The sequence below is a fragment of the Herpailurus yagouaroundi genome, unplaced genomic scaffold (assembly GCF_014898765.1).
Source record: "Herpailurus yagouaroundi ecotype Mexico unplaced genomic scaffold, PumYag 162575, whole genome shotgun sequence".
In the NCBI taxonomy this organism is placed as follows: domain Eukaryota; kingdom Metazoa; phylum Chordata; class Mammalia; order Carnivora; family Felidae; genus Herpailurus; species Herpailurus yagouaroundi.
In genome coordinates this window covers 87,782-109,927 of record NW_024423296.1, presented here as the reverse complement: position 1 = coordinate 109,927, position 22,146 = coordinate 87,782, and the positions used below count along the sequence as shown (strand labels likewise).

The window sequence follows — 22,146 nt, the reverse complement described above, 5'->3', positions numbered from 1 at the left end:
CCAGAACTGACTCTGATGTAGGAGGGCAGTAGTGTGTGTTTAGGTTTGATTTCAGATTTGTCTGGTGACTGTGGCAACAGGAGCCAAGGGATAGGAAGGAACTAGCTTTATCAGAGGTCTTCTCCGGGCGAGATGTTCCTCGTGTGTTCTCACTTGTTCTTGCCAGAAACACTGCACGTTAGTTTTATTGTCCCCATTTTACAGATGAGAATATGAGTCTGAGATGTATTCTAGAGACGTATTTTGTCTGCAGGGACTTGGTGCAAACCTCTGATGCTTCTGCCCATCCCATTTATCCACGTGGTTTCTGCTGGTGTGGTTTAACCTTGACCAGAAGTTAAGGGCAGCCTGGTTCTTGCTTAGGTCATGTTCATATCCTTCCTGTCCTGCAAGGAGAACTCCCCTGATGTGCTGGCCTTGTGATAAGGTGGAGGACAGTGACCACTCCTTCGACAACTGGGCTAGGCTCTGTTCTAGACGCGAGACTACATGTAACAATTTAGTCAAGACCTTGGCCTTTAAGAGTCAGGATATACCTGGGTCTGGGTCCAGATTTTGGTTCTGCCATTTCCTAGCTGTGTGGTCATCAAAAGGTTCTGGACATCTCTAAGCCTAAGGTTCCCATCTGTAGAAAAGGCAGAGTTATAATCCCTTCCTAATGGGATTCTTGGATTAATGGAGATGAGTTATGCAAAGTGCTTAACAAGGTTGCCACAGAGTAAGTTCCCAGGAAATGGAGCTCTCAGAAAACTATCACCCCTTCCAACACTAGTATAAGCTAGGGATTATTATCCCCATTGTGCAGATAAAGAAACTGAGGCCTGGGAGACTGTCTCTTTCCCTGTCACGTGATTCAGAAGTGGCCAAAGGCTTCTGATCTCCCCCACCTGCTGCCTGCAGTCACGTTCAGTGAGTGAAAGGAGCTGAGCTCCCTGCTTGTGGAATATTCAGGAAACAGACCCTTGCGTCCTGACACTGGAAAGTTCAGGAGGTGGCCCAATAGTTACCTCAAGAGTTCATGGCCAGGAAGCTTGGAATTCTCGGTGAAGCTGTAGGAGGACCAGCTGTGTCCACTTGACCTGCTGCATTTCCCTTGGTTTTAGGAGCTGAGTGACCAAGCGGGATCAGAGTTTGAGAACTCTGACGTCAGATGGGTCATCACAGTGCCCGCCATTTGGAAACAGCCCGCCAAGCAGTTCATGAGACAAGCTGCCTATCAGGTGAGTGTGGGGCTGGGGCCGGTGGGAGCCCAGGATGCCCGCAGTGGTGACTGTCACCCCACTCAGGTGTCCCCAGCACTCGTAGGCCTCCCTGGGAGGTAGTGAGGGGTCTCCCACTGGCGAGGGGACATAGCGCCTTTCTCCTGGGGGAGGAACGGGGGTCATATCCACAGGGGTTGGGCTGGGCTCGGTTTTCTTTCTCGTTTTATACCTTCTGTACTGCAGACTCCCCAGGGCTAGGATTTCAAAGTGGGGTGCCGAGACATTTCTCTGTGGGCAAATGGAAGTGAGAACCTCAAGGAAGAGGCTTGGGCAGCAAGAATGTTTGAAGAAGAAAAGAATAAAGACAAGGCAAATGGCCATGAACCAGGCACATCAGGGCTGCTGTGGAGGTTGAAAGCTGCACGTCCGTGGCTGGGAAATAAGGCAAACATGATTGTGTTCTGCACATTTCACCTTGGGAGCAACACAGGAGCACACACAGGGGGCCAGGGGGTGGTGAGGTCGCCACACCTGCGTGGTGGCAGGCACGTGGATGACGGGGCGGCATGGCTGAGCACAGTGCCAGTCAGCACCACGGCGCCGTGGACAGAGCATTCCAGTGTCAGTGGCCAGCCTGTCCCTCCTGGGCGCTGGGGCATCACTGGTGCCGTGGACCTGTTTGCAGGCAACCTGTGCCATGACGGGGCTGCCACCAGGGTCTGACTTCATGCCAGGGGTGGCTGGCCGTGCTGACCCGCTGTGCTGACCCACAGGTCAGAGCTGGCTCCAGCTGTACCTAATCCCCTGGGTTAATGCAAGCCCACCCTGGGGCCTGGGCCCACTCTGTGCAGTGAGAGTCCATTTCAGAACCTTCAATTGGAGCTGGGCTGGGGAAAATCACGAAGGGAATAGATGCCCCTTCCCCGGCCTGGCCAATACCTCCCAGGGATCAGCCATCTTCCCCAGGGGATAGATCTCTGATGTTGAGTTTGTGGCCATAAGTAGGAACCTTTCCTTCCAAGTAGCCCACTGGATCGACCTTGAGCACCGAATGTAGCAGAATGGTCGTGGGTACCATGACACCTTCATTGGGGCCATAGATTGTACTCAACACTTGGAGCTTTACTCCAGGTGCCGGACAGAGATATAAGGAGAGCGATGTCCCCATTCCTCAGTCTCCCCACTTCTCCTTCTTCCCTCCTCGCTGTAGGCTCTCCCCTCTGCCCTCCCCTTCAGCGTGAGAATCTGGCCCAGCCTATGTATCTTCCAAAAATAGATTTGTTTTTATAGGGATGAAGGAAGAGGGTGGACGTGGCAGAAAGAGGCAACTTCTTTAACAAGGAAGAAGCCAAATGCGGTTTAGCTGTCCACAGAAACCCTGGGCACCCTGGAGCTTTTCCACAGCGTCAGCCGTCAGGCCGTGTCCGGAGACAGGACGCGGGGACACAGCTGTCGCACAAAGGCACAGCCCTATGTTCTCAGTTTTCACAGGGAGGGCACTCAGGATTCGTGACTTTGATTCTCGTTTTCCCACAGGAAAACTTCAACAACAAACATGTGACCCGGAAAAGGGTCAGTTCTTATTTTTAGCCTGAAAAAGAAAGAGGTACAAGGACTGCAGACTTCTCAGGGCTGTTGGAGCCTTGGGCTGGCTCCTGCCTCTCTGGGCAGTGAGGCCTGGCGGGGAAGCCCCTTGCGTGCCCAGCGGGAAGGAAACCAGGCACTTGGGGGTGCGGTGCCCTCCAGGGTTTGGCCGAATCAAAATGGCACCTCAGAGGGTAGATGATAGATCAGCAGCTCCTCAGAGGGGTGAATGTGACCGGGTTTATGGACGGGGGGCATCTTCTTTCTGAAGCCCAGAGACCCACTGTAGACAGGCCTATCCTTTGGATGCTGGCTAACTTCTGTCTGGTGCAGCGTGTGTGCAGCTCAATCTTTGGCTCTGTGTAATTCTGATTAAAGAATGACAGTTTAGGGGCACCTGGGTGGCTCAGTCAGGTATGCGTCCGACTTCGGCTCAGGTCATGATCTCACAGTCCATGAGTTCGACCCGCGTCGGGCTCTGTGCTGACAGCTCGGAGCCTGGAGCCTGCTTCGGATTCTGTGTCTCCCTCTCTCTCTGCCCCTTCCCTGCCCGTGCTCTGTCTCTCTTGCTCTCTCACTCTCTCTCTCAAAAAATAAACATTAAAAGAAAAATTTAAAGAATTACAGTTTAAAGTCACTGAATGGATTTCAAGACGGCAGAGGCCATTCAATCATTCTTTGTTAACTCATTCATTTATTCATTAAATCCATACTGGAGGACTTCTGCGTGATGGGACGTGGTCGACACTGGAGTCATATCCTGTATGACCAGGATAAAGGCCCCGCTCTCAAGTGGCTCACAGCTGAGTGGGTCAGTGAAGCCTTTTGTACTTTGGGAAGCGGGGCGAAGGGTTTAAAGGGGCACAACTGCTTTGCCAACTAGTCTATGGTGTCTTTAGCCTGTCTTCTGGAAGAGTCCCCATGACAAAATGGAAATGAAGTGTGGCCAAAATTGGCATCTCTCCAGTTCTCTCTTCTTATCCTCCATTAATTTTACAGAACAAGAAAAATGTGTACCTATGATAGTTAATTTTATGTGTAAACTTGACCAGATATGTAAACTGCCACGTTTGGTCAGACATCATTCTGACTGTTGTTGCGAGGGTATTTTTGAATGAGATTAACATTTAAATTGACTGACTAAATAAAGTAGATTGCCCTTTGTAGGATGGGTGGGCCTCATCCAATCAGTTGAAGACCTGACTAAAACAAAAACTCCCTAGAATAAGAAGGAAACCCTCCTGCCTGCCTGCCTGCCTTCAGATTGGAACCCTGTTTTTTTTGTTTTTTGTTTTTGTTTTTTGCTTTTTTTTCCCCGCCTTTGGACTCAAACTGAAACATCAGCTCTTCCTGGGTCTTCAGCGTCCTGGCAAGGGAACTATATCATCAGCTCCCATGGTTCTCCAGCTTGCTGACTGTAGACCTTGGGGCTTGTCAGTCTCCATAATTGTGTGAGCCAATTCTTCATGAAAAATCTCTTTCTATGCTTACAAAGATCCTACTGGTTCTGTTTCTCTGGAGAACGCTAATACAGAACATGAGCAAACACCGCAGTTCTTGGCCACCCAGCTTCTGAGATCTGAGAATGCCCACCCAACCTTTCAGCCAAAGTGCTGCCCACCAGCCTGGCTGCAGGTGGAGGGCTGGAGGGATGAGGCAGAATGGTACTCCGTCAGGGCAGCTGGACAACTGGTCACATCTACCCTGCTTGCATGCAGGAATCAGAGTCCCTCCTTCATGCTGAGCCCAAGTTCATGACACAGTCCCGTGGGGGCTGTGCTTCACCCCTCCACTGGCCTGGGCGGAGGGGTAAGAGGCCCGGATGCAGAGCAGGTGATGAGGCTCTGCGCAGCATCGTGGATGGACGGTTCTGGGGCCTCCGCTCAGAAGTCTGTGATTCAGTGCTGGGGTTGGTGGGGGACCGCAGAGCACTCTATGGATACCGTTTTATCTGTGAAACGCCCAAAACTCCTCTTGTATCAAATGCTTGTCGAAAAAGTGGGTTAAATCTCTATCTTTTATAATTCGCAGCCTCAGGACACCTTTAGACTCTCTAAGAGCATTCTGTGAACAGATGGTAACAGGAGGAACAGCTGATTCCTCTGCTGAGGCCTTCGGAAAAGACCTAGAATAGGAGAGAGTTCACTGAGTCTTGAGGGATAGTCATCACGCATAGGAAATAGTCCAGCTGATTTCTAGAGGCATTTTGCCTGAAACATGCATGACGCTAGTGGGTTCCGGCAGCCTGTCAAATAAAAGGCGGTCCCTTACGTACGATGAGCTCACCTAACACGGAGTTACGGCTTGCGCTGGCTTCCTTTCCTTGAACAAACTGCAGTGAAAAATAATCACATCGGGGAAAAAAACCAACAGCGACAGCCCATGACACCCGGAAGGGGTGCGGCTGGAGCCCGTGCAGCTTGACGTGAGCCCAGCAGGGCACCCGCCTGGTCTGGCCATCCTCCATGGCCGTGCACATGGTCAGTCCCTGGCGGGTTGTCCTGGCTCACGGCGGGGCTGAAGGGAAGAGCAGTCAGTGCAAACACCCATGTCCTGGGCCCCCTCGTGCATGGTTTTTTCACACACCTGTTCCTCCCAGGTAGGGCTCACGACCAGGAAGCAGTGCTCTAAGAACGGCTACAGCAGCGGTCCTGCCGCCCCAGATTCGTGCGGGAGTTAAATGGGAGGGTGCAGTCTTGGCTCAGACACTTTCTGTTTCTGGAATCCCGGGTCACATCAGCAGAAGGCTCCCATTCACTTATCTGGAGACAAGGGCCAGGAAATCACAGAATGAAGCCTGGCTGGCGGGACATACACTCATTCATTCAGCAGCAACTACCCCCTGAGCGCCTACTGTGTGCGGTGGGGCAAGAAGGCCTTGCTGCTGCCCTTAGAAAATGTAGCATCTTGCAGGAGAGGCTCGCTATCTCTGCATGATCTGCAGTTGGAGACAGAATATGCTAGATGCTAGGCCAGCCGGGGCCCAGTGGAGAGAGAGTTCTGCTGGAACAGCAGCTGCAAGGGACCAGCTCCAGAGGCAGAAGTAGCAAAGGCAGCGAGCGTTTCCCCTGCTCTGGTTGACCTGGGCCTGAGCCCAGGTCTCCTGACAGGTGCCAGGTTGAGGGCTGCTGCTGAGAATGACTGCAGGGGTTTATATAAACCCCAGAAACTGCAACCTACCCTCCAGGCGTCCTGCCGGGAGATAAAGACATCCAGGTTTTTCAGAATCTGGAAGATCCTTTTGTATCTCTTCTTTTTCTTGGAGTCCACAGGCCGCTCGGGGACCCCTCCTGGGGAGATGGCATCTGGCAGAGCCAGCCGCCTCCTGTTGCCTCAACCCTGCAGCTCGCCACTGTGGCCCCCGTGGGGGTTGCTGGTGGGGACACGGCCTCTCACTCTCTCTGGGGAGCAGGATGGGCACTGAGCTTGAGCACAGGAGTGTGGTTACTTGTCCTGGGCCTCTTGCCAATATTACCTTTTCCTCTCGCTCTGCTTTGGGGTCCTCTGCACTTCTGCTTCCCACCTGTGTCCTCTCCTGGGTGCCGTGGGGAACCTTCTGTGGAAATGGGTCAAAGCTTTTGCTGTAGAGCCAAGGCCAGCCCAGCTGGGGAGGGACAGATGAAAGGCCTCCCCTGAGGGGTGCAGCTGTGCGGTTCTGGGAAGTGTGGGGCAGTCTGTGTGTCTTCCGTGTGTTCAGGATGTGGGAGCATCATCCCAGGGGGAACCTGGATTGTGTAAGTCACACACCGGCTACACTCGGGCACCTCAAGTCGTGTGACTAGACTCCAGGCTCTTTGTTCCCCTGGATGACTTTTTTTTTTTTTTTTTTTTTTCCCTTCAACGTTTACTTATATTTGAAAGAGAGAGAGAGAGGGAGACACAGAATCCGAAGCGGGCTCCAGGCTCCGAGCTGTCAGCACAGAGCCCGACGCGGGGCTCGAACCCACGGACCGCGAGATCATGACCCGAGCCGAAGTCGGATGCTTAACCAACTGAGTCACCCAGGCACCCCTCCCCCCTGGACTTTTTGATTCGGTTTTCTGTATGGATACTTCACTGTAAATCACAGGGGCCGCTCACAGTTTCAGGGAAGGTGTGGAGAGGAATGAAGGCATCTCGTTTTTCTTATTTTCCCCACTTGTCCCCCCCCACTGCCAAGCCCAGGCTCCCGCAGCTCTTCTTGGCCCCATGGAGACCGCCTGGCCGCTTGACATCGCAGTGGGACACATGGCCCTAGCGAGACTTTCCTCCTTGCCGCCACCCTTGGGCAGGGCGCTGGTGCTCCCCTCCCCCCGCCCCTTCTTCCAGGTCGTTTTCCCTTCTGAACTTTGAAAGAGTGCCTTAAACCTTTAGGCCTAGTTGTTTCTTTGTAGTTAGTTTTCCCTTCTTCACCCCGTTTTGTGGAGGCTGGACCTGTCCGCTTCTGTTCTAGGAGGCCCTTGACTTTACAAACCCAGCCAGGTGGTGAAGTCAGTCTTCGAGAGCGGTCCTTTCGAAGGGGGCTCCTCTTGGTTTTATTTTGGATTTCTTCTGGGACCCTGGGGATTGAGGTGCGGAGGTTGCAACTTTCCTGGTGACACGTAGGTGTGTAGCCCTTGTCCTCTGTCACTGGGCACTGCAGCCTTCAGCTGTCTTGGTGTTAAGGGTGCCTAATGTGACCCTGAGGGAAAGTGAGGCTGGGGGGTGGGACTTCTAGTCCCTTGAGTAGGGAGCAGTGGGAAACCTTGTGATGCACCCGGGTCAGTGGCCTGTTGACTGATGGGCACACTGGGCTTCTTCAACCCAAGGGACCAAACTGATGGGCGCAGATGCCCCCAGAGTGGTTGGCCACAGCCGAGGGCACAGGGCAGTAAGGAGGCAGTTTTTCTGTGGATGGTGTAGGTTTTGTAGAGTCGGTCTGCCAGAAGGTGTTCTACCACTCGTGAGGCATTTGCTATCGGGAGGGGGGAGATTTAAGTCACCTGCCTGCCAATGGTGTCTCATTAGGGCACAATTACTTGGCTCATTTGGGGTATGGTTATTATGGAGAATCGACTGCACGTGAGTAGAGGTAACATGCCACGTAGTGCTGTTCCGGAGTAAATGGGTCAAGAGATTGTGCCTTTAAACCAGTTGGAGGAGGAGCAGTAGAGACACCTGGGAAGTTTTGTTCAAGGCCAAAGGCCTGCGTCCCACACCGGTACCTGGAGTTACCGAGAGCAGGAGAGCCAAGAACGAATTAAAGGAGCCGGTCTGCAAGGCCCAAGAGTGGGCCTAGGCCTGCTCGGCCGCATTTGAGCCTAAGACCACCCGGCAGGTTTCATGTCCCGGGAAACCCAAGACAGTCGATCATTCCACTTCTCTGAGCCTTGGTTTCTTTCTGCATAAAGTGAAGACGTTAGGGGCGCCTGGGTGGCTCAGTTGGTTAAGCCTCCGACTTCAGCTCAGGTCATGATTTCATGTGTGGTTCGTGAGTTTGAGCCTCGTGTAGGGCTCTGTGCCGACAGCTCGGAGCCTGGAGACTGCTTCGGATTCTGTGTCTCCCTCTCTCTCTGCCCCTTCCTTGCTCACACTGTTTCTCCTTCTCTCTCTCAAAAATAAATAAACGTTAAAAAAAAAAGTTAAAAAAAAATAAAGTGAATACATTGGACAAAAGGCCAAGACGGCCCTTTTAGCATTTCTGATATTCTAACCTGACCCCGCCCCCCATCTCCTTGCACAATAATTGAACCTCCTAAGCCCCTTCCCTCTGTGAGTCTAGGCCGGCTCCTCCTGGTGAGAGGTCACTATGCATATGTGGCATTAGACCTTCCATCCCTGATCTACAGGTTGAGTCACTAAACCTTATGGTCTGGTGTAGACCTGGGGTCTTCTCCAAAGTGGCTAGGGCACAAGGGCAGCATCCCGAGGTTCCCTAGGGAACAGCAACACAGAGAGCAAACAGTGGTAACGGCCGAAGAGCGCTTCTCTGGTCCGTCTTGCTGGTAACCAGGACCCCTTGGGCCTGAACAGCTCCAACAAGCGAGGCCTCTCGCTCCAGTTCAAAGCCACAGGAGGTGGGCAGGAACGTGTCACAGGCCACGCCAGGCTCATTTCTCTGAGTGGCCTCAGAAGAGTGCTCCTGGAGCCTCCTGGCTGGCTCTTGTAAGGGTCTGTGACTGGAACAAGCCAGATGTCACAGAGCAAAAGCATTTCAGCTATTAAAGGGGTAAAGGCTTTGAGTAAAATAACTGCCAGCTGCCTTTTGACCCATATTCTAGAAAACGTGAGACTACGTGGGATTTCAGGAGGGCTTTCTCCCAGAGCCCTGGAGTCCTAGCGTGCTGAAGTCATGTCTGATTCCCATACAGCCAAATCAAATGCGTCCATGGCTGAGGCCCAGCCATGGTCCATTGTTTCCTAGGCCACCAAATATCGGGGTTTGCTCTTAGACCACCAGGCCCATTGTACCCAGAAACAGACTACCTGCCTTCCATCTTCTGGTGGTTTATAGAGCTTTGGGGCCTTTCCCCCTTCATGCATCTCAGTTCTGGGCCAAGCAAGTCCCAAATGTAAGAGGCCCCATGACCCGGAGGGCCCTGCCTTTCCCAGAAGCACTCCTACGTTTTCTTTGTCCACTCCGCAGTGTTTGGGTGCCTGGCTTGGGGCCCAGCACCCAGTCACCCCTGATCGATAGCGCTGCAGAGATCTATGGAGGGAATTAAGCAAGCAGAGCATGGCTGTCCCTTCCTTGGGGGTGTAGGTGCAAGGTGAGCGTCCTCAGAGTGATACTGCCTGGAGAGCCTGGGTCCCAGCCTCTGCCTCTGTCTTCCAGGCAGGCCTGGCCTCCCCGGACAACTCGGAGCAGCTCATCATTGCCTTGGAGCCCGAGGCGGCCTCCATCTACTGCCGGAAGCTGCGGCTGCACCAGATGATCGAGCTGAGCAGCAAGGCCGCGGTCAACGGGTACAGCTCCAGTGACACAGTGGGAGCCGGGTTTGCACAGGGTACCTCCTGCTCTCTCTCTCTCCCCTCCCCGCTCTCTCCCATCCCAACCCTGCATGTTTTGGGCCCTGATTATTTAAGGCATTTAGCGCGGTAATGAAGAACCGAGATGTTCCCAGAGGGGTCGGCTGTGAGCACGTCTGTTCTCAGCGCCCCCTCCGGGACCCCTCCAGGGCCCCTTGTAAACTCCGCAGTGGTCACCCGGGTTCATCACCTCCCACACGTGTGCCTCAGGTGTGGGAAGGGTGCTTCTCTCCAAGAACCGGAGAGATGGCCCCAGAGCAGCTCCTGGTTTTACATTTTACTAGGCTTTTAATTTTTCTTGTTTATTAACTGATTCTTAATCTAATCCCACTTGGCCTGTTATTAATTCCCCCATTAAGGCTGTTGATTTATTGCTGACTCACTCCCTGGGGCCGCTTCGTGTGTGATGAGCTCATTATGTGTCTTAACCGTGAACCTGGCGAGAGTTTAAAATACAGATGAAAGGGGCGGAGGCTTCCTGACCCCACTGGTGCTCACATAGCTGTGGGAAGGAGTACCGCCTAGGGAGATCCAGGATGGGTATTAAGGAACTTTTTCTCTTTAGTAGTTACTTGTGTGCCAGTTGGTCACATTCTTGGTCCTAAGAACCGTCTTCCCTGGTATCCAGGGCTCTGTGAGTCTGTCCAGGGCCACAGACTTTTCAGACATCCTAGGTCAGGGTCAGAGCCACCGACGTGAGCGAGTTTAGGCACTAATCAGAGCGCTGTGAGTGCCGTTTCCAGGTCGGGGCCTCGAGGGCAGAAACCCACCCATCACCCATGCCCACCCCATCCTGGAAGGCCCTGGAAGGGAGGAGGAGAGGGAGAACGTTAGCTAGAACTGTGGCCCATTGTCCCCCTACAGCCTGGTTCCAAGTTTTCCTTGCTCCCCACACCCAAAGCCTGTCTCTGTACTGCCCAAGGCACTGGGGCCCTGGCTCAGCCTTTGCAGGTGTGCATCCCTGCCCAGGCCCTGGGTCCTCTCCTCCAGAACTCTCCTCTTCCTCTTCATGGGGCCACTCTGCCCCAGAGGCCACCACTCTGCATTTTCAACCCAAGATGGAGGAGTCTGTGAACCTCAGCCACGAGACAATGGCCAGGCTGCTGTCTCAGGCTGCCGGGGCTAAGTGCTAACACCTCAAGACCTGATTCACCCGGAACAGAAGCAAGCAGGCTCTCCTTTGACTCCGAGGGCTCGATTTGCTTTTTCTGGGCAATGCTCAGCCTCCACCGAGGCATGCCGCGGCTGGCCTTACTGCTAACTAAGTCAAATGTGTTAACATGTTACATACTCAGCACAGCCTATTTAATTAAATTTTCGTCTTCATCATTGTAATTGGAAAAGAGACGCATGACTGACTGGGCTTCATATCTTACATGCTACTTCCTGCCAGTTCATAAACAAAAATTCATGTCAGAATTAGCTAGTTGTAGTGCGGCTCCTAATGCTTCTGAAGTGTAACATTCGCATGGAAGGGGAAACTGGTTTTGAATGCTTGCCTTCCCCGAGGGCTCAGGTTTTGGTTCCCTTTCCTTTAACATGGCCTGTCCACCCCACACTGTGTCTGTGTCCTGTGCTTTGTGGGATTTGCTCTTGTCTTGTGCTCAGAGGGTCTTTTTGGTTTTTGAAATCCTCAAATTGTTGGCCACCACCCCTCAGAGGGGCAGTGACACAGGGGTTCTGTCTCAGCCTTGCTTTACAGTTGGTCTGTCTCCCAGAAGGAAGGGGTGCTGCCTGGGGAGGCCTGGCAGAGCACTTAATCAGGAGTACCCTGGATGGCATTAAGGCCCTGAGCCCTTCTGGGCTGTTCTCTGCCCTCAGATGCTCCTTCGTGATGGGCGCCCCATGGACACTACTGACGGGAATGGGGATACCACTGTGCCCCCAGCACCGCAGGGTTGCTGTTAGCATTATTTTGCACCAAAAGGATTTCATGAGATCAGTAAAAGACACATTTTTCTTAATGTTGGGCTTACTTTGCCCCAAAGTGTGATAATTTTTTTGAGAGCTCAGAATATGTTTTATTAGTCTTGCTTGGTCTTTTTTTTTTTTTTTTTTTTTACTGTTTATTTTTGAGAGAGAGAGAGAAACAGAATGTGAGCAGGGGAGGAGCAGAGAGAGAGGGAGGCACAGAATCTGAAACAGTCTCCAGGCTCTGAGCTGTCCGCACAGAGCGTGACGCAGGGCTTGAACTCACAAACCGTGAGATCATGACCTGAGCCGAAATCGGACGCTTAACCGACTGAGCCACCCAGGTGCTCCTTGCTCGGTCATTTTTTAGGACTGCCATTTGTTAGCCGTCTAGATTGTTTTAGCAAACCAAATGCCCCCAACAAGGTCCGCGATAGAAGTTCATGGGGAGCCAGTGCTGGGAACAGGAGTTTGGGGATCCCTCCCAGGTCTGCAGGGACTCTTAGATCCGAGGGCCTCACCACTGTACTCCAAGGCCCAAGGAATTCAGAGCTGACAGGCACTTGCCATTCTAATCCCCAGGGAAGACATTGTTTTGCAAACACAGTGCTCCTTGCTAGAAGAGGCTAGAGGGTCAAGGGTCCTTAATTGGATAACTAACAACAGACGGATTTATAAGGCACTTCCAAGTCAGCAGCACCAGTTTAGGGACGGGAAAAATTGGTGGGGGGCGAGGTTGTGGGATGGGGCAGCAGAGCAGTGGACAGAGACTTTATCTGTGAAGTTGGGGGTTGCTCTAAGTTGTTCACTGTAGTGGCCATTTCTTGGGTAGCAGGTCTCACACTTGGTGCTTTGCCTTCCTTATCACCTACTGTGTGCTGGGTGTCACATTGGGTGCTGAGGAAAAATCGGAGAACCAGTCCCTGCTCTGCTGCTGAGGAACTGAGGCCAAGTGTTATTATCCCCATTTTATGGATGGGGAAGGTGAGGCCCAGAGGGGTTAAATGATTTGCCCCACTTCCCACCTCGGCTGTGCCCTGCTGGTTCCCAGCTACCCTCTCGCGGCACCTTTCCCATCTCCTAATATTCATATTCTGCTTTTCCAGATTTCAGTGTAAATCGTTAAATCCCAAAGGCATGAGGGTCCATGGCCCAAGGGTTGATTTTGAGCTGCAAGACAGAGTCGTGGGAACTGCAAGTCCCTTAACCTTGTTTGACCTGGTTTCTTCCTCTGAACAGAAGGATGATGATTTGTGCCTTGTCTGCCTCACAGAGCTGTCGGGGGGGCCTATGAGGGATGCAGTGACCCCACCCAAGGCGTCACAGCCCCTCAGCGCCCCGGGGCCACAGCCATGTTGTTCCCCAGTGTTAGGAAAAAGGTGGCCAGGGCTTTGCTAGGTTTGGATGGGCCACCTGTGGCTGAAGCGCCACCTGGTGGCGGAAGAGCACATTGGCTTCACCCAGGTCGGGGAAATGGCTTCCATGCAGTTTATCCAGCATCCAGATTAGGAAAACATACCCGACATTCCTTGCAGCAGACAGAGTTCCTTGAGGTGCAGTTATTTAACCAAGTGCACTGCAAGCTTCTTGGCAGACAAGTCCCTCCCTGGGACAGCAAAGCCAGGAATTTGGTTGATGTATTAACCCTTTACCCCAAAAAGTGTCACTGGGGGGGGAAGGGCTTCTCCAGGGTGAGCCTTCCAGCAGGGTACAGGCCCAGCTGCCATGCAGTGAATAGACAGGCGCTGGTGAAAATGGTCTGGCTCTGAGGTTCCCAGTGTTGTGTTTATGTAATCATTTTGGTCAAGTATCGCTACACGTTCCCTCCCTAAACCTCACGCTGTTGCCTCCGCTGACTGCAGACGACTGCCAGCCTTTTCATGCTTTCTCACCCGTCCTTTTCTTTCTGTCGGCCACTAGCTAAGGAGCACATACGGCGTAATCGGCAGAGTCGGACCTTTTTGGTGGAGAATGTCATAGGAGAGATCTGGTCCGAGCTGGAGGAAGGTAGCGTCCTTGAACGTCCTTTGCCCCTTGCTGGATGCGTTTTGTGCTGCTGGCAAAAATGCATTCCTGTTCGCTCCTTTTGCATTTCTGGAAAATGTTCAAAATCGGTTGGTTTTAAAGACCACTGCGCCAAGGAGAACTTTTTGGGGCCTATAAGTTTGCATGTTACAAAACCATACAGACTCTTCCGAAGAAAAGCAGGAACTGGAGCTCCCCAGTTCCAGAGTAAGTCTTGGGTTAAACAGCAGGTCATGCGATGGCAGGACATTGTCCACTCGTGCCTGCCAGGTCTGCAGCAGCTTTAAAGATTCACTCGTCTGGGTTCTTTATCGCCATGCTCACCGGCGATGAGCACTCCTGGGCAGACACTACCCCGGTCTCTTCCGTCGGGAATAACTTGCCGAGCGGCTCATCAGCGACACCGCTGTATTAATGAGAAGCGTTGCCGGGAGTTTAGCTGGGTGTACCGAGTCATCACCCCCCAGCTTGTTTCAGGATGGGGCCGACCAGCGGCCGATGTAAAGGGTGGATGTTTTTAACCAGGTGACAAGTACGTGGTTGTGGACAGTGGCGGTGGCACCGTCGACCTGACTGTCCATCAGATACGGCTACCGGAGGGACACCTTAAAGAACTGTATAAAGCAACAGGTGAGCCCCTGCATGACCGATTTTCTCCTTCCTGAGCTGTTTCTCTCCTGTCCGATTTCTCTTGCTATTTCCTTCTCTCACTGCTGTCTGCACGTGGGATTCTAGGCCCCGAGGGGTACGGATACCCAGATGCTTGTGTGGGGCCGGAGAGCAAGATGCAGTTAAATGCTCTTCAAAACACAAACCACCGTAGGGGCGCCTGGGGGGCTCAGTCGGTTGAGCGGCCGACTTCGGCCCAGGTCATGATCTCACGGTCTCTGGGTTTGAGCCCCGCGTCAGGCTCTGTGCTGACCGCTCAGAGCCTGGAGCCTGCTTCCGATTCTGTGTCTCCCTCTCTCTCTGCCCGTCCCCCACTCATGCTCTGTCTCTGTCTCAAAAGTAAATACACATTAAAAAAAAAAAAAGTTTTAAGACACAAACCACCGTAACTTGGGTTTTGGCATACAACGAGCCTGTTTTAGATCCTGGCCAAGGGAGTTTCTTTCTGGAAGTTCTGGAAGGATATGATTGTCATCTGATTTGTCACCTGTGTTTTAGTGCCACGGTTAAGCTTTCTAGGGAGGTCTCGGGACACCTGGTCTTGGATCAAAGTTGCCAAAGCAAGCAACAGGCTCTCTCCCTTGATGGGGGTGGGATGATGAATAAGTAATAGATCACAGAGTCTCCTCAGTGGGCCTGCTGATTTTCCAGACCCTGTCCCTGGATTTCTTGGGTAGGAATACCGCGATGCTCCTAGTTACTTATGTGTATCAATTTTATTTAAAATGTAATTGATTTTAAGAAGTTTGTTGATGAGTGATTCTGTAGGGGAAAGTCTCTGCACCTGGAATGAGAAGAACTGGAGGGTTTTAAAGCTTAAGTAAAAACCGTAGCTGCTGTCTGTTTGCTCACTGGGCCCAAGTTCGTGCGACTTTGTGTTTCAGAGAAGAACGCAGGGTAGGATGTCTCTCAGAGTCTGAATTCAGTTTTCACACGGCAGGCTCTCATTTTGTGCTTGACTCAGGTGGACCCTACGGATCCTTAGGAGTAGATTATGAATTTGAAAAACTTCTGTGTAAAATATTTGGAGAGGATTTTATCGAACAATTCAAAATCAAGCGTCCCGCGGCCTGGGTTGACTTAATGATTGCATTTGAGTCTCGTAAGAGGGCGGCTGCCCCAGACCGAACTAACCCACTGAACATCACCCTGCCCTTCTCCTTCATCGACTACTACAAGAAGTTCCGTGGCCACAGCGTGGAGCACGCCTTGAGGAAGAGCAAGTGAGTGGGATTCACCTTTGGCTTAGGCCATTCTAGGGGGTGGATCCTACCGAGGGGAGGGAGGAAGGGGGTGTGGATTCTGAGTTCCAATACTACACACAAGCTGTGTGACCTTGGCCAAGTGACTCACCTTCTCTGTTCCTCAGTCTTTCGTCTGGAAAATGGAAGCGATCATTCCACTTACCTCAAAGGGTTGTTGTGAGGATAAAGTGAGTTCAAAAGTTAGACACTTAGCACAATGCCTGGGACCTGAAAACTCCTGTTTCTGTGTTAGCTTTTATTATGTGCCAATAACCATAAGCTTTGTGAAAGCAGGGAATTTTGTGTTTTTGGCCTCTGCCGTATCCCCAGCATCACAACAGAACCTGGTACAACGTAGAGGTGCTCAGTAAATATCTGTTGAGCAAAATCCCACGGGGCTCGGAGTCTCTTGGCTACAGGCAAGCGTTCGTAGCTCAGCTTATTGCAAAATGGACATTTGGAAGCTGTGTGAAAGCTGAATGACAAATTGATAGACAAAAATCACAGGCTTCTAAAAATCTTTTTATAGCAGAAGATTTCAAACATTCACTGTGCAAAATGAACCTCATGACACAACTTCAACAGCTGTCACCTCCTGGCCAGTCCAAATCCTCGTGCACACTCTCCCAAGTATTTTAAAGCAAATCTGATCATCATCTCATCCATGAATATGTCAGTAGGTATCGCTAAGATAAATTTAAAATCATTACCATAATGCTGTTATCACGATCACGCTTGACACGAGTTCTTCAATATCCTCAAATTCCCAGCTAACATTACAATTTTTCCAACTGCCTTATATATGTTTTTCAGTTTGCACTGATATCCAAAAGATGGCTCTCCATAGCCGTTATCTGATAGGCCCCTAAGTCCCGCTTACTATACGGGTTCCCTCTCCTGCGTTTTCTTTACAGTTTATTATTAGATGACAAAGCTGATCGTCCCATGGAGTTTCCCGCAGTCCGGGTTTTTTGTTTATCGTACGCTCACGTAACGTGTTTGGTCCCCTGGTATTTTTGACAAATTGGCAGACGGAGCTAGAGATCTGGTCAGGTTCAAGTTTGAGTTTTTGGCAAACCTGCCTCATGGGTGGTAGTGTGTCCTCCTCTCACATCAAGTCAGGGAACACATGCTATTTGCTTGTTGCTTCTTTTGTGATGTCAGCAGCCACGGAGGGGAGTTGCCTAGGTCCGTTATGTTAAGGGATAGCCCCTTAGTCTCTCACTCTGTCTTCATTTGTCAGCTAGCCTATTTCTGGAGAGAGAAACTCTTCTCAATGGTTTGATTGCACTGAAATACATTTCACCTAGGAAAGACAGGACAAATTTTTGGTTCTTTCTTTTCGTTTATGAGTTTTTTGTTAAATATTGTTGATTTCCTAGCATTCTCCTAAGTGACAAATGCATTTTTTTCTTTTGTGGGGGCAGAAGGGGGTATTATTAAGGCTTCGTGGATTTAGGCATGTTTGACGTATTTTAAACCATGGCAGTTATATCCTTAGTGATGGTCAAAATGTCCCATCTTGGCCAGTAGGAGCCTCTTTAAGTTGGCTCCTGAGTCCCGTTGATGTGACATTTTGATCTGACTTCTGGCTCATCTTGTATATTCCCCATCCCAGATCTGCAATCGGCCATTTCTCTAAGAAGCCCAGGTTCCATTTAGTGGGAAATGAAGTGGATAGGATTGTAGGTCTTCTTGACCTTGAAGCAGGTCCCTAGCCAGACTCTGACTAGGCTCATGTTCTCTCTGTCCACTGGCCCCCTCCCCACAGGCACCTGTTCCGAGTCTAACCCCAAGTCCTTCTCCACAGTTCTGCGGCCTGTCAGCTCTCCTGGGGAGACTGGCCACAGCCAGCCACGGAGTCATTCCATGCCACACCACATTGTCCTGTGGCCGAGGCCACAGAAAGATGCCTGGTCAGGGAGACCTGGCAGCACCTAGAATGTGAGGCTAGGAAGCGGCTGGTGTGTGCTTTGCTTCAGGGACAGAGATGCCATTTGCTTGGCTTCTTTGAACTTGAGGATGGGTGGGGCACATGCAGTCCCTGGCATTCCTTTAGTGCCAGAAAATTTCCAAAGTGTTTTCACAGCTGTGGTATTGAACTTGATCCTGACAACCGCTGTGAGAAAGGTAAGACGGGTTGTGTTATCCTTGATTTCCAGACACGAGACTGGGGCTCAGACAAAATGCAGGCCAGCTTGTCCCAAAGTCCCGCAGCCTCTGAGTGGTGGAGGCCGTCCCGGAGCCCAGCAGTCCCGGCTCCTTGTCTGGTGTTCTTTCTGCTCTGGATGTGCTGCACCTTTGACAGGGAAAGGGGCATCCTGGTAGGACGGGGCTTCTCACTGTCAGGGGACAGGTGCCTGCAGGGCTCAAGGAAATGCACTTGAGCACACAGGTCTGTGGCCAGATGCAGCAGCACCATGGACACATCATATGAGCCTTCAATGGACTTGAATCCGACTATCGCTGGACTATAAAATGTGGTCATTCAAACGAGACAGACCCCTTCCCTTCTTTCCCTGTCTTTTGCACTAGATTTCGGCTTCCACTACCCCAAGGGAAGGCTGGCCACAACACAAAGCAAAGAGAAAACCAAGAGGCTATGTCTTAGCTTTTGAGCATCTAAGGGTCTGGGTTGTGGCAGTCGAAGGTATTTCCAAGGACTTTCAAACCCTTCGGTTCCCTTAAATGTGACAGCTGTTCTGTTCTGTCAGGGGCCGTCTCTGCGCACAGTAGCCTGGGTCTCCTCCATACTCTCACTTCTCATTTCTCTCTGTGCCACACCCCCACAGCGTGGATTTTGTGAAGTGGTCCTCGCAGGGGATGCTGAGGATGAGTCCGGATGCCATGAATGCCCTTTTCAAGCCAACCATTGACAGCATCATTGAGCATCTCCGTAAGTATGAGCCAGGGCTCGGCCACTCAGTGGGGCAGAGCTGAATGGGGACTGACTTTTCCGGCATGACCAGCTAGAGCCTGTGAGGTCAGACTGGCAGGGGGTCAGGGGCTGGGAGCCAGAGGCCGGGGCCTGGGCATGTATGCGGGAGGTTGCTGGGCAGAGGCTCTCCAGATCCCTCCCCTCAGGTACCGCACAGCAGCCCAGAGCCTGTCTTCACCTGGGCCTTGAGTTTGGCTTCGAAAGTCAGGGAGCCGGGAACTCTGCAGCAAGCAGTATTATCCTGGAGTGACAGGGCCTAGGGAATGCGCAGTCTTTGCTTTATCAGGATGCGTGGGGAACCAAAATCTTTGCTGGGGAGGGGGCACACTTGCGTGGACCAAAGAAAGGTCTCCTGGGAGGGAGCAAACAGAATCTAGCCCTCAGGGGCCCTCCCTCAGGGACACACAGTAGACTCCCCGGGGACCTTTTTCAGTATCCAGGCTCCCCATTCACTTCCCTCCCCACACTGACTCAATCAGAACCTCTTTGAAAACCAAAGAATACTTTTTATAACAGCCTGCCTTGACTTAGTTAGCAGGACCACAGGTTTGGAGAATGTCAGGAATATTTATTTATGCCTAACAAATTATTCCTTGAAACGATCACCACCTAGCTGTTAAAATGTTTCCACTTAGCAATAGCTTTGGTTTTTGTCCCTGAGCATATAGGTGTGCAAACCCCCTTCTGAAGACCATCTCTACAGGGACACCTGGGTGGCCCAGTTGGTTAAACATCCAACTTCGGCTCGGGTCGTGATCTCACGTTTCGTGGGTTCGAGCCCCGCGTTGGGCTCTCTGCTATCAGCTCAGAGCCTGCCTCAGATCCTCTGTCCCCTCTCTGCCCCGCCCCCACTCACGCTCTCTCTCTCTCTCTCTCTCTCTCTCTCTCTCTCTCTCTCAAAAATAAACATTAAAAAATTCTTAAAATAAAATTTAAAAAATAATAAAAAAATAAAATAAAGGCCAGCTCAAGAAAAATTCTGTTCAGCCAGCTCAGACAGGTCTGAGTGGGCCCAGTGGGGCCACATGGTTTTGTCTATTTGCCGCATTCTTAGGCCACCAGTACCCCTCAGCAGCTGGCTTTTGGTGATAGAGTGCTGTCCCTTCCTCTTTGCTTTCAGGGGACCTGTTTCAGAAGCCCGAAGTGTCCACGGTCAAGTTCCTCTTCCTGGTGGGAGGCTTTGCGGAGGCGCCCCTGCTGCAGCAGGCGGTGCAGGCTGCCTTCGGGGACAAGTGTCGCATCATCATCCCCCAGGACGTAGGCCTCACCATCCTCAAGGGCGCCGTCCTCTTCGGCCTGGACCCCGCCGTCATCAAGGTGCGCCGGTCGCCCCTCACCTACGGGGTGGGCGTGCTGAACCGCTACGTGGAAGGCAAGCACCCCCCCGAGAAGCTGCTGGTGAAGGACGGCACTCGCTGGTGCACCGATGTCTTCGACAAGTTCATCTCGGCCGACCAGTCGGTGGCCCTGGGGGAGCTCGTCAAGCGTAGCTACACCCCGGCCAAGCCTTCCCAGCTGGTCATCGTCATCAACATCTATAGCTCCGAGCACGACGACGTGAGCTTCATCACCGACCCGGGGGTAAAGAAGTGCGGTACCCTCCGCCTGGATCTCACAGGGACCAGCGGCACAGCCGTGCCCCCCCCGGAGGGAGATCCAGACCCTCATGCAGTTCGGGGACACAGAGATCAAGGCCACAGCCATCGATATAGCCACCTCGAAGAGTGTCAAGGTTGGGATTGACTTCTTAAATTACTAACGGGCCCTCCCGCCGCCTGCCCCGCCCTTGGACCCGGCTCACCTGCATCTGCTGACCTCAACCCTGACTGTTCTTTCCCTGTCCTCGACCCTCAGCATCGCCCACCTGGATTTCAGCAGGGAAGATGGGAACCACCAGGGCTGGAAATAATCAGGGGTTTTCGAGGGCACACTGGAGTCAGAACAACTGTCGGAAATCGAGACTGAGGTTTGGGAATAAGAAATCCGAGGATCCTGGGAGAGCAGCTCGTTTTTATGGGTACAAAGTGGTGAAACCCACACCCGTCAAGGGAATCGGTCCACTTCTGCAGCTGCGACTCAGCTTGCTTTGAACGCATCTCCGGTAAGCAGGACTCAGGATGCCTTGTCGCTGTCTTTCTAGGTTGGATGTGAGATCTCTGCGTCAGGAGGAGATTCTTCATCTATTTGAGACGTTTCTTTGTACGTTTCTTGGGGGATGGCAGTCAATATAAAATACCACCCATCTGCAGTTAATTTCTTGTCATCACCATGTGATTGAATGTGGTGATTCAGCAGGAGCTTGGAGCATTTTTAGCTGGTAGGAGAAGACTGCCCACGCGGGGCACTATTTTAGGTTCTCGTAATTTGAATTCTGAATAGGTTCAGTGAGGAGTAACGATAGCCAGCTAATCGGCTAGGATTTGAGTGAGTGGGAGGACAGACACCTTAACTTTTCAGCAGGTGAAGACTTGCTTTGAGGGAAATGGACATTAAGGCACTGCTGACTTCTGCCGAATCATATGCTGCGACATCGTTCCCCGGATACCAGATCCTGACTCCTGGGTTCATAAGTGATTCGAGTTAACCTTAGTAGACTTCAGGTGTCAGGAAAGGAGCCTGCAGTCTGCGTTGTTCACATCAGCAAGCCCAGGATCTGGAACGGCTCCACACCTCGACAAGCGTACATGTTTTAAACTAACTCCCTCCTCGCCGTCATCTCCCAGAGCGTTTCAGCCACGTAGTCCCACATTTCAGGAGGAATACACTCGTGATACATGGGTAGAGAATCTGCATTATGAAACGTTTCCCTGGAATCTTCAGGTTTTTTTTTAAGTGTATCTACAAGGAATTCCTAGATCTGTCCTTGATGAATTCAGTCAGGTCTTTTTCAAAGCAGATTGACCTGTGGATCGCCCTCGTGCCTGGCCGCTTCTTAAAAGTGGGTTCCTGGAGGGGCGCCTGGGTGGCGCAGTCGGTTAAGCGTCCGACTTCAGCCAGGTCACGATCTTGCGGTCCGTGAGTTCGAGCCCCGCATCGGGCTCTGGGCTGATGGCTCAGAGCCTGGAGCCTGTTGCCGATTCTGTGTCTCCCTCTCTCTCTGCCCCTCCCCCGTTCATGCTCTGTCTCTCTCTGTCCCAAAAATAAATAAACGTTGGGGGGGAAAAAAAAAAGTGGGTTCTTGGAGCCTATTCCTTTTACAAATGGAAGCTGGGTCTTGAGGAGGGGGACCAGCGCCTGCGTTTGCAGTGGATACCACGGGGACTGTGGTTCCAGGGGAGTCCGGGAACTCCTGACTTCAGGTTTTGTTGCAAGCTGAAATCCTGACCACCAGCACCTGCAGTCTTCCAGTCTGGGGCTCCCTGACAGACAGACAAGTGAAGAATCGGGGTCTCACACTTTGCCCTTTGTGAGCAAGGCGGGGGCTCCACCTGGCTTGGGGGTGGCGCTCTTGGCGCTCACAAGAAGGGCCTGCGAGGGAAGAAGGTTGGAAGGAAGGCACCCTGCGAATGGCCCGAGGGACCCACTGGCTTGTCTGCTGGGACTCATTCTGATCTTAAATCACCGGAGCCATGCATAACGAATGAAC

The 22,146-nt window shown here is 52.0% G+C and overlaps 1 protein-coding gene across 1 annotated transcript; it reads left to right on the top strand.

Moving 5' to 3' along the window:
* Positions 1 to 1,103: 1,103 nt before the first annotated feature.
* On the top strand, positions 1,104 to 21,280 carry LOC121026864 (heat shock 70 kDa protein 12A-like; the record flags this gene model as incomplete). The annotated part of the gene is given in 8 exon segments (XM_040469674.1): positions 1,104 to 1,220; positions 9,580 to 9,751; positions 13,605 to 13,691; positions 14,235 to 14,339; positions 15,343 to 15,601; positions 18,415 to 18,518; positions 19,681 to 20,198; positions 20,200 to 21,280. Coding segments are annotated over 8 exon segments (1,482 nt in total), but the record flags the coding sequence as incomplete, so codon positions are not given.
* Positions 21,281 to 22,146: the final 866 nt, after the last annotated feature.